This window comes from Danio rerio, chromosome 14, assembly GCF_052040795.2.
Source record: "Danio rerio strain M-AB ecotype USA chromosome 14, GRCz13ab, whole genome shotgun sequence".
Taxonomy (NCBI): domain Eukaryota; kingdom Metazoa; phylum Chordata; class Actinopteri; order Cypriniformes; family Danionidae; genus Danio; species Danio rerio.
In genome coordinates this window covers 40,938,263-40,951,201 of record NC_141034.1, presented here as the reverse complement: position 1 = coordinate 40,951,201, position 12,939 = coordinate 40,938,263, and the positions used below count along the sequence as shown (strand labels likewise).

Sequence of the window (12,939 nt, the reverse complement as noted above, 5' to 3'; positions counted from 1 at the left end):
AAGCTAGAGTCACCAGCCAGACAGAAGCCCTGCCCATGACACGAATACACGTCAAATCTGTAGTGAATTTGACGTGTGAATGAAACAAATTTGATGCAAGAATGAAGCAAGTAAACTCAAAAAAGTTCACACATCTATTTACACGTGAATAGTGTGATTTATTCACCCATAGCAAGTCTGGTGCGGACACAGCATTACTGAAGCCTTATAACCGCATGACATTAAGATGCAATTTGCTAATCTTATCCCATAAATAAATAAATCCCTATACAAGCTTTTCAATATTTGACCATATCTAGTGGTAGTCAAAAACACATTTGACCAGACTGCTTTCCACAAGGCTCATGTGGTCAAAAGAATTCTTAAACAGAATGGGGCATATTGTTATATCAAGCTAAAAATTCTCATGTTCTCACCCAAATACTGATTCTCACACAAACCCATATTGTCTTGCACAGTTTTGTAGAAAGCTGCTGTTCTGTCCACCCTAAAATATATCAGTGTGGAAAAACATAGAGAAAAAAAACACTGATTACCACCAGCTGTGAACAGTGACGTGTCTCCCACGTCTACATGTAATGCATTTGACGAAGGTGTAAACAAAAGTCATACAATTCAAGTATTGTGTATCTGGAGCTATCAGGAGAGCTGCGTTCAAGGCTGAAACCAGGCATCTAGATAACAAGTGCAACTAAGACCTGGCTTGGCCCCATCCACCTTTATTTCTACAAATCATTATGTCCTTAGAACTATCACTGAAACGACTCCTAAAAACCCACCAAATAACACGGCTTGGGGCAATTTTGATTTTATAAGGCCATGCTTGGAGCCAATTTATCATTGCAGAGAAATTACACCGGTGACTTTTCCAAAGTTTTCCACGGCTGCCCAAGGCAACCTTTCAGGCAAGTTCGGAATTGGTCTTCCATTAAGCCATTTCTTTGTCAAGCAACTTTTTAGAGCAGGAAGAAAGTCCTCCTGACAAATAAATAACGGATACAACATCAAATTGAGCAAAATGTAAGTAAAGAGTCTCTGATGTTTGTACAGGAGGGACCTTTCTCTGTCCCTCTCAGAGGAAGGTTTTTTTTTCCTCAATTGCAAGACCTTGGAGGGTCTGATTAGGTTGTGCTGGCTCTCTGGAATATTAAATTGCTCTAAAAGGGTGAAGAGGTGGTTGATTCATTCAATCTTTTTTTTTTTTTTTAACAGCCTTCTTTTTCCACACTAGTCGATGTAATCAATTTTTCATTAGCGGCAAGGTGTTTATCTGTTTTTACCACTTCCAGGTTCCAGCGGGAGGCTGGTCGATCCACGCCGTACACCCGTTAATTAAAGTTTATTTAATTGAGGTGGAACAGTGGAGGTAATGAAGAGACAAAACCCCAACTGTGCAAGCAAGTGGACTCCCATTGCTCCCATGGCCGGAGCTGCAGCTTGAAGTGGTCTGACGCTAAACTCGTAAACTCTCATGAAGCAAGTAATGAACTGCTTTTGTATTCGTTCAAATCTGAACACTGAAATAAAGCTGCTTAGCAGAATTCTTATGTCTCAATAGTAATGAATGTCATGTAATGCAAGTAATAAAAATAAATCGAAATTAGATGGAACCCAAAATCCCCATAAAATGTGTTTGCACAAGAATATAAATGTACACCAATGCACCATTCAAAAGACTGGTGTCAATAGGATTTTCAATTTAACAAGGATGCATTGAAGTGATCAAAATGACAACTAAGACCTTTAAAAGGCTCTTTTTTAAATAAATGCTGTTCTTTTGAGTTTTCTTTTCAATGGACTATACGCAGAGCTAGTGTTTTTCAGCCAGTGATGAACTTCTGATGAAAGCTTAATGTTATTTCAATTTCATAAGCTTCCTTTTACTGCATCGATGTTGTAATGTAATTCAAATATAATCAGTTAAATCAGGATTTCTGCAAGTTTCTTCAGGTCAAATTTTAGACTTTTAAGATCCTTTTAAGACCATTATGGATTAAATTTTAGACTTAAACAGGGCTAAACACTAAGAATTTTTTAAATAATGGGTTACTTCTGTAAATAGTTTGTGTGTTAATGGAAGATCATGTAAAGGATGTATTGCTTTAGTTTTCTTTCCCTGCTTAGTCAATTTAATTAGGAGAATTTGCTGTAACAATGTCTAACAGCTGTGGTGTATCTCTTTGTAATAATAATAAAAAAAACTATTGGTGACTGTATGGACCTTATTGGGTAGCTTTACTTGGACAAAGAAAATAAAGACCTGTTTAAAATGATTTAAAAACTACAACACAACAATTTATTGAATATAGGACTTTAAGGCCTAAAATCTTGTTTTTAAAATTTTTTTAAGATGTTTTAAGATGTTTTAAAACCTTGTGGAACCCCTGTAAATAGACTTAAGCAACCATTTGGTTGGGGCTGGCTGACTGAAATTAAAAGTCTGTGTGCATATACCCCATTAACAAATATTAAGCAGCTGGTAAAATGTTCTCAACATTAATATGAATAAAATGTAAGTAAATCAACTTATTAAAATAATTCTAAAGGATCACATGACACTACAGACTTAAATTAAATTGCTAAGAATTAAATTAAGTCAAAAACAACTATTTTAAATTGCTAATATTATATAGCAAAAATATTGCATAATATTGCAATGTTTACTTTAGATTTGACCAAATAAATGCACCTCTTTCAAAAATGAAAGAGAAAAAAACTTTATTTTGGGATTTCTTTGCCTACTTTAAGTCAAACACATTAAACTGAATCTGTGATGATTTCTGTTCTACTATAACACATTTTGATGACTGCAGCGGCACATTTATTGTTCTCTTCACATTTGCATCACACAAATTCCCATACTCCAAAACCACATGCACTTATAATGGCATAATTCCCACAACATTCTCAGAAGAAACAGCCTGGCAGCCGCATTTCTTTCTCTTTTCACCAATTACTTACAGGCATCACCAAGGGAATGTAACATATGGAAGTTGCAGCTCCTTCTGTAAGATTAGCGTGCAGTACGTGCAGCATGGCCACAGGAAATGCTGACATGATTGAAAGGTTACTCACAACAGGCTAAGCAAACTAAAAACAAACATTAATTTGGTTTAAATGTGGGCAACAAAACTGACTCACAATCATTCCGACAGTAATGATTCAGTTCAACCATTTCATTCATTCATTCTTTTTCTTTGGCTTAGTGCCTTTGTTAATCACAGGTCATCACAGCAGAATGAACCACCAACTTATCCAGAATATATTAAATGCAGCATATACCCTTTCAGTGGCAACCCAGCACTAGAAAACACCCATACACATTCTTGCATTCACACACATACACTACAGTATTATTAGCTTATTCAATTCACCTTTAGCGCATGTCTTTGGACTGTGGAAGAAAGCAGAGCACCCGGAGAGAACATGCAAACTTTACAAAGAAATGCCAACTGACCCAGTTGGGCTCAAACCAGCAACCTTCTTGCTGTGAGGTGACAGTGCTAACTATTAAGCCACCATGCCACCTCCCAACCACTTTGTAGCAATAAAGTTATGACCTTACAGCTCAGTGTGTCAATGCTGTAATTTCCACATTAAATTTAACCCTGGAAACAAACACAGACTTGGATGTTTCCAAAAAGCTTTCTGGATAACCTCCCTCCCTTCAAATGGAGACGACCCAATGGCAGTTGAGCCTCATTTGCATGGGAACCAGATTTTGAAATCAGCTCCATAGAGGAACAATGCAATATTTGAAGCTCTCACAGGTTGGATTGTGTTTATGCTACAAAAAATGGTAGAACAATGTATCGAGGGTATTGCTAACGCTGATTTGTGTCCCAAGAGGACGAGAATGGAACTTATTTTAGTTTTGTAATCACCCAAAGACAAGATATCAAATGGCCCGTTTCTACCGAGTGGCACAGTTCGGTTCGGTACGCTTTTATAGCTGTTAAGGTACCTAAAATGAACTGCACCATACCACTTTGCAAAGAGTACCTAGCACAACAAAAGGATACCAAAGTGTGGAGCAAGACAACTGAAATAAAGCATTCACAACTGAATGCTATTGGTTTACAGAGAAACGTCACTTGCTTCTGCAACAAGCCAGGAAAATGAAAACAAAGGAACTACCAATTTTAAAAACACAGCCAAGACATTACACCGTAATAACATATACAAATATCGAGTTGTGGTTGACCCGAGCTCAAACAAACCTCGTTGTCATCTTGATGAACAGCCACAAAGCCAAGAAGAAGAGCAGAATTTACCCTGTGCCCCATAGTTTTTTTACAACGCCGTCTAAAGCGGTTTCGATTTCTCGCCTGTGTTCGCTGCGCATTTAAATAAAAAAAAAATTGAAATAACAAACTTCCTGAGCTGATAATAATAGCGTGCGTGTGATTATTGAAGTGCTTCAGACAAACGCGAGAGAGACGTGTGAAAAAACGAAGGAGAAGCCAGAAAAAGTAAAAGATCAAATGATTGTTTCAGCAACCTAAAACATGAACTAACTGCCATGTTTAACTATTATTATCGCCTTTTGGACTGTTATGAACTCGGAATGACAGAATTATTTTCTAACAAGAATTTGCATGTGCTGGTGAAGATTAAAGATACAGATGAGAGGTTTGCACTGTGGGCTATATGTAGCGTGTTGTTTTTAATTCCAAATAAGGACTAAATGTATGCTGTGTGTAGTTTTTCTGTAATTGATAACATATCCGAGAGTGTAAAGCTCTGTATGTGTTCATATATGCTGTATTTATTTATTTATTTTGTAATGGGAGACGTTACAGTGGGCTTTTATGCATTATCATTGATCTGCAGTTATAATCAAATCATGTACATAGAAAGGTTAGTAATGAACATTTACACAAGTATTCATTCATTTTCTTGTCGGCTTAGTCCCTTTAATAATCCGGGGTCGCCACAGCAGAATGAACCGCCAACTTATCCAGTAAATTTTTTGCGCAGCAGATGTACCGCATGTCTTTGGACTGTGGGGGAAACTGGAGCACCCGGAGGAAACCCACCCGAACGCAGGGAGAACATGCAAAAAAATATGTGAACGACTCATAAAGCTTTAATTTGACATTTCCTCGAGTGAGAATGACTCTTTCTGTTGTACACCACACCAACAAAAAGAGTACCATTGGTACCCTTTTAGCAGTGGAAACGCAAGCCTGATAAAGGTGACCTGTAACTAATCATACTGTACTGTACCACTCAGTGGAAACGAGCCATAAATATCCAAATGATTAACAAGGATAACAAGGAAGGTAACTCAAAGCAACAATGTTTTTAACTCTGCTGAAGTCTAAAGTGAATTAAAAGCAATTATTGTGTAATAACACAGTCTCTGCCATGGGTAAAACGAGTATCACTCACATTAATTAGCTCATGCCAATCTCTACATTTAACTGCTTAAATGTAAATAACCTAAATCTTACTATGTTCACCTGCAGTCGTTATAACCATAACATATGTCTTCTCCAGCTTCAATTGTATGAAGTAATCCCTTGTTTGCAAATTAATGTTCATCATTTAAAACAAATCTTTATAATTTCCACTTGAATGCTCCTCTGTAATTGGTTTACATTTTCACACTGACAGCTATCATTGTATGACAGTTTGCATTGTTTGTTTGTCCTGGTTATCGGTCGTGACTAAGGGGCTGGAGTTTACCAACAGGTCAATTCTAAATCCAACCATATTACAAATTATGCCATGCCTGGTGTTGTGGTGGGTGAATAAATGGTACCTGAGGAGCAGTCGGGACCGGTCCAGTTGGCTTCACAGACGCAGCTGCTGGTCTCAGTCTGGAATGTGCCGTGGCCAGAGCAGTGTTCTGGGCACAAAGAGAGCTGCGTCTCACAGTTGGATCCAGTCCAGCCTGAGGTACAGTGGCACTGACCATGGAGACACGAGCCATGGCCTGAACAGGACGGGTCCACACAGTCCACTGTGGAAATAAACAAGGCTCTTAACTCTTTGCTGTGACTCTTTCTGTGAACATCTGTCCATGTCACAACCATAGAGCACAAATACCACTGTATCTGATTATACAATATTATATTAAATGTTTTATTAATTAAAACTTAACAATATCTTATTATTTAAACTGCCATCAATACATATACCTCTGGGTTTTTGTGTATTTTCTCATAATGATAATCATTTCCACAAAAAAATTACTCTTTTTCTTTGAAAGTTTCAAAACTGTACTCCAACAAGTCTTGCAAAGAATCAATGGTTCATTTTAGCTTCCTGCTGCTATTCAAGTACTCATTCTTGGATTTGAGGTATTACCATCATGAAATATTGGAACAGTGTTTGCACCATGGGATATTTATATATCTGCTCTAGTAAAATTGCTTCCTGTTCTTGCAGCTCTATGATCAAGCAGTGCAATTATGAGACCACATGTTGCCCATGAGGAGGAAGTACATACAAATCCATCCTCATGTTTTACAGTTGGCATCAGAACATGAGGGTTGAATGTATAATTTGGCTTTCCCCCAAAATAAGCTTATGCAGATGCAGGGAACAGGTTGAACGAGGACTTCTCTGATCACATTTGTCATTTTTTTCCTATCGCTCAAGGGTCCAGATTTTATGCCCGGACCATAAATTACAGCCTTAAGAAGCATGATGTTCCGTTCTTGTTGAGACAGGGACAGAGGTACTAATTTAATTTTACGCTTGCAATTTTGGGGAATTTAACAGCTATCTTGTCTGAGTGTCCCTGTAGGTGTTATAAACACGGTTCCTCATTGCTGGAGTCTGAAAATTCAAGCATAAAATGAAAGACAGTGGAGTCTACAATAACACTGAACCACAGTCACTCTCGTACACTGCCCATGCAAAAATAAAAAATAAAAAGTCACACGCTCTAATATTTTGTTGGACTGCCTTTAGCTTTGCTGTAGTATTATTTCATTATTCTAGCAACATTTATTCCTGCCCAAAGTTGCCTACTGACGATCAGACCACTGAGTAAACTCCTCTCCAGCACATCCCAAAGATTCTCAATAGGTTTACAATCTGAACTCTGTAGTGGCCATGTGTTCAAACGATGTCTAATGCTCCCTAAACAACTCTTTCACAATTTGAGGCTGATGAATCCTGGCATTGTCATCTTGAAATATGCCCGTGCCATCAGAGAAGAAAAAAAGCATTGATGGAATAACCTGGTCATTCAGTATATACAGGTTGTCAGTTGACCTCATTCTTTGGGCAGGTCACATTGCTGATCTCAGACCTGACCAACTCCAGCATCCCCAGAGTGCTGCTTCCACAAGCTTGTATCATAGGCAGAAGGATGCATCCCTTCTTTTGTCTCTCTTCTTACCGTGATGCACATCACTGGAACAGGGTAAATCTGGACTTATCAGACCACAGAACTCCTTAAGGTTACACAGCTCTTTAGTCCCAATCCCTTGAGTTCACTTCGCATTGTTCATGTGGTCCTCAACCCCCGAGCCACAGACCAGTACCATTTTGTGGATCAATTGGTACCAGGCCGCACAAGAAATTATTATTTATTTATTATCGCAGTCTGAACAATCATTTATTTTGAAAAACCTTTTTTTTTTTTTTAATTATTGTATTCTCTTGGTTAGATCTCTGACTTGAGCGCCAAAGTTTAACCCACATGCAGCAAAATGAGTAAGAAACAGACATCTTTGGAATGTTTCTTTTTGTAGGAAAAAAGGCCCAGTGAAGGACCCACGAAGAGCCAAAAGGATCCGCAATGCATTTATCAACAAATCCAGCATGTCTGTGTGTGCAAGAAGAACTGAGCTCGCAAATGACGGTGGTTGTTATTGCGTCTTTTCAGTACACAAGTATTGCATCTTTTTTTCATACACAAGTTCATTATTTCTCAATGGAGGCACACCCAGTTGAAAACATCTTCTAATTGCTGTGAGAGCACACAGTGAGTCACGTGACAAGAACTGACCAATCAGCTGCTGAAATATACAAATTTATGTAATGTTTCTGTTTCTCTTTTAGCTTCATTGTTAAGGAATTATTATTCCTTGACAATTAGGAAATAGTAAGTACTGCAAACTGTTTTTTTCAACACAGGCTCATTTTGAAAACGTAGTCCCATGGACGTTTCTACAGGCCACAAATTATGTAGCCTGAGGTATTTATGGCTGCATATTATTTTTTAAGCAAACACTACGGGGCGGTATGACTCCGTTCCTTTTCGCGCTTACTAGCTGACCGCTTAACTTCTTGTTGAGGGCTTTCCCACTGCAACAAGTTTGTCCAGTAAGCTTGTTGTGTACATCAGCAGACTTGAGGCGCGGAGTGGAATTGACCACGACGACGACGACCGGGTTCGAGTCGGGGGAAGAGCTGTTCCAGAAATCAGGCAAGACAAAAACAGAATCCAAAAAATAAAATGAACAAGTGAATAACAGGGTGAGAATAAGGGAAAATCCCAAAACGTGGTAAAAATCAGACAAGGGCTTTTCTTTTTCTGGACTTTTGTAAACCATTGGTTGGGTTCAGGGAAGTAATTGGGTGGATTGTAAATTGAAGAAATTGGTTGGGTTAAGGAAAGGAGAAGGGTGGGTCAGTTAATTGGCCGGTCACCCAGTCATTCATTCAGTCAGTCAATCAGTCAGTCAGACAGTCGACAGCGGCCTCGGGTGGGTTTACGCGAGAACAGTGCGGGCACGAACGGCACTCGCGAGAGACATATGAGATATAAAAAAGCGCACACAGCGGCCTCTCATCGATACGCAAAAACAAAATTGCAAAAATACATACCTTCCGGGATGTATTTCACAGTCTCCAGAAACGTCCACGGGACTAAATTTTCAGAATGAGACTGTGTTGTTTTTTTTAATAAATTATTGATAAACCACCCATTATATATGCCATAATAACAGAACTCGTACAACCTCTTTAACATCCTGTATTACTCCGCCAACAAATTAAAATTTTCTCCATTAATAAATCTTGAATCAGAGTTGCAGCAATGTTTTTTCAGCTTGTTATCCTGAGAAAATGGTTGATGGTCACCTACATACATACACACATCTACATACACCCACCACACTTGGTCATGGTAAAATTGTCAAGCGTTGACTGGTCCATGGTGATAAAAAGGTTGGGGACCACTGCTCTTACATTAACTTAAACACAACGTGTCCTCTGACATGGATGTTCAAGAATTAAATCGTTACTCTCTACATAAGTTAAGGTTAAATACAGCAACTTGTTACCAAGTAAAATCTAATAATCTATGTGATATATGCGGAGACTCCTGCCTATTTGCGAAGTTAAATACAGGTGATGGCTTTTTTTGGACTTGCAGTGTAACAAGGACAGAAAAATAAATTCAATTTTTTAGTCAGTTGAGTAAATGGGGACCACATTTTGTTTTTGGATGCCTATTACTTTAAGCCTGTTAAAACTAATTATTGACGAAAAGCCTCATGCAGTTTTTAAAAAATCACATCAAGATACTAACAAAGTGCACTCGTCAAAACTATTTGAAGGTTTTAATTGCCAACCGATTTGATATGACCACTCCAGCTACAGCATTGATTGTAAATTGGTTAAAATCAAGAATGTTTTTCACAGTATTTTGTACAACTTTATAATACGAGTAGAATAGAAAAACATGCTTTTAAAAATCTATTCGGCAAGTCTCTCTTTTACTGGGTCATTCTTTCTCTTCCCGACCTCAAGGTTACTTATTCAGTCCAATGACAATTATAACATTGGTCAAGTGACCCGAACATAGACATCTAAAGAGTTCATTCCCAAGCCTATTGAATGTGGATCGATAGACTCAATTGGTTTTACCCAGAGACAGCGGGAGGAGAAGAATCACAAGACAGGAAATATTTTGTGTGCACACAAGGGGTATTTTCTTGGCTGTCTGCCTTATCTCGATCCCATATGTAGAATCCATTTCAGTCAGTGGATGCTGCTAAATGGTGTGGCTAATTTATCACAACAAAAACCAGTCTTTAAGTCAGCACACTCATCCATGTAATTAGCTGCGCGCTGGTGTTGAAAAAGCGCCCTCCTTCACCACAATGAGCTACATGTGTTGGAGTTTCTTTGCATAGCTACTGAAAATTGTCCAGTTACCTTGGTCGCAGTTGTCACCTCTGAAGCCAGGGTTACATATGCAGGATCCTGAAACACACAGGCCATGACCCCCACACTGAGCATCCATACACTGACCGCTGGGCACATCACATTCGATCCCTTTCCAACCGCTGTAACACTGACAGCGACCGCCGTTGTATTGACCATTCCCGCTGCACAGCACTGGACACGCCGCTAATAGTGAGAGGAAAAAAATGATTAAAGCTAGATGGATGAAAGTAGATCACGGATGAGAGAATCTCACACACACAAGAAACATACCCAGGACAATTTGAGTTGTGCAATTTCATTAATCTCAATCATGATTCTCATTAGATTCTCATTATTATAATCTAGTAATGGAAGTCATCCTTTCTGGACACAGTTGTTTTATTTTAAAGTTAACATGCAAATTAAAAACAGTATAAGAGTTATGGTCTTGCTGTTGAATATATGCGTTTTAATTTATTTTTTTTCCCAGTAACTACAATTATAGTGTTAATGTGCTTAACTGTCGTGAAATTGAATTGAGCACATGAAAAACTTTACAAATATAGACCCCTTTTTATATTCAAAGCTGCCTTCCAATTCTTCATAGCATAGATTTAATAAAGTGGCGTAGACATTCCTCTGAGAATCTGGTCTATATTGACATGATAGCATCTCACATTTGTTGGCTACACATCCATGATGTGAATCTCCCATTCCACCACATTCCAAAGGTGCTCTATTGGATTGAGATCTGGTGACCGTGGAGCCATTTGAGTCTAGTGAAGTGAATTTCGTGTTCAAGAAGTCAGATTGAGATGATTTGAGCTGTGATATGACACATTATTCTGCTGGAGGCAACAATCACAAGATTGGTTCACCGCGGTCAAACAAGGATGGACATGATCAGCAACAAGAGTGTAGTGATGCTCATTTTGTTTGAGGAGGCACCGAGTGTGCAAGAGAAAATGATTCTCATATCCTAACACTACTATCAGAAACCTGAACTGTTTTTAAAATGCAGCAAGGGTCTATGCTTTCCTGTAGTTTATGGCAAATACTGACCAAACCATCTAAATGTTGGCAATCTTATACCAATTTTTCCAATTTGATAAGACATTTCCCCATCTCATTCATTTTCTCAGTGTAGCTGATAGAATTGTTATCAGTGTGCTTGTCTGCTGCTGTAGCTCATCTGCTTAAAGGTTGGATGTGTTGTGCGTTCAGAGATGCTCTTCTGCAAACCTCGGTTGTAACGAGTGAATATTTAAGATAATGTTTTCATTCGGTGTGCAAATTTTCAGTGCATTATGGTTTATCTCTAGCTGTTGAGTATACATCAGTTGTTACTCATTGCCGTGATTTGTATGATTGGTTGAGTCTACTTAGAATGTTTTTCACAAGACTTATGATGCATTTAACGCTTATCATAATCTTAAATCATTTTCTTAATATTTTGAATATTGATATATATATATATATATATATATATATATATATATATATATATATATATATATATATATAATATATATTATATTTTAATATATTTTAAATATATTGGGGGAGGGGGGAGAGAGTAAATTTGACATTATGGCGTCTCTCCTCTGGCTTCCATTATCAGTCTCATACAAATTTTTTCCTTTTTCTGGAAGTCTTGATAACACCATCATGGAATTTTTCTATTATTATTTAATATTATTATTTAATCCTTATACAATAAGGATGTAAAAAAATAACATTTGTTTTACTCTCCCATTCACTGCGCTCTAAGTTTACCCAACTATGATGACTTCTGCTGCTGAAAACCCAAAATTGTGAAAAGTAGGGATATCCAGATCCGATCATGTGATGGGATCACGCAGTTTCAGGGTTGATCGGAATAGGATGTTACCTCCCAATCAGGACTCAAATATGTATGTATTCTCATTTTTTAAGACATCAATAGTTCTGGAGTAGCACAGAGTTAGACCTCTTTCTTGACTTCACACAGAAACAATGCATGCAGCATGACATTACTTGCAGAGACGCTGTTAGTTAAATGCTGGCAAAGTAGAACAAGGAAACAGCTTGAAGTGTAAAGCGCGAGTATGTCTGTGGTCAGGAGCTATTATAAATTTGATGAAGATAACAATGCCATAGCAAACTGTGAGATATGTAAACTTGAGATTGCCTGCTGGGTACTTTAAGTTGAAGTGCTATTTGTTTTTACATAAGAGTTTATATATATATATATATATATATATATATATATATATATATATATATATATATATATATATATATATATATATATATATATACTATTGCACTTAAGTCTAAAAATGTATGTTATTTATTACTTGATTGTTCAAGTTATCTCACAGAAGTGGTCTGTTTGTTAACAGAGTTGTTGAATGTTAAAATAAGGTGAATTAAATAAAAGAGAAGAAACATCCTGGATCTGTTTCTTCACTTTTCTTTCTTTATTTATTTTTTTTCAAATAGAAGTATAGGATCAGGTTTCGGTATGGGTAGATGCTCAAAATCAAATGACTTGGACTCGAGGGCAAAAAAACCTGAACATGACATCCGTATTGAAAGTGTCCTGGAGAGTTTAGCTCCAACCCTAATCAAACACACTTGAACTAGCCAATAAAGCTCTTAGTGGATCTACTAGAAACCTCCTGGGAGGTATATTGAAGCAAGTTGGAGCTAACCTCAGTAGGACACTGGCCCTACACGCATATTCTCTTTGTACATCCAAAAGAACATGAAACTGAGCGCACGTGCACGAGCGCAAACCCCTCCCTGCCTCCTCCCCCGTATGAATATGCTAATTACTAT

At 37.8% G+C, this 12,939-nt stretch overlaps 1 protein-coding gene across 3 annotated transcripts in view; it reads right to left on the bottom strand.

The window, feature by feature from the left end:
* Positions 1 to 12,939, bottom strand: part of si:dkey-237h12.3 — a 312,347-nt gene that overhangs the window by 73,804 nt on the left and 225,604 nt on the right. For all 3 annotated transcript variants that reach the window (XM_087281840.1, XM_087281841.1, XM_087281842.1), the window contains 2 exons: positions 10,126 to 10,320; positions 5,768 to 5,968 (listed from right to left, as the gene is read on the bottom strand). In XM_087281840.1, the coding sequence (XP_087137966.1) occupies positions 5,768 to 5,968; positions 10,126 to 10,320 (396 nt within the window). The remainder of the gene's footprint in view (positions 1 to 5,767; positions 5,969 to 10,125; positions 10,321 to 12,939) is intronic.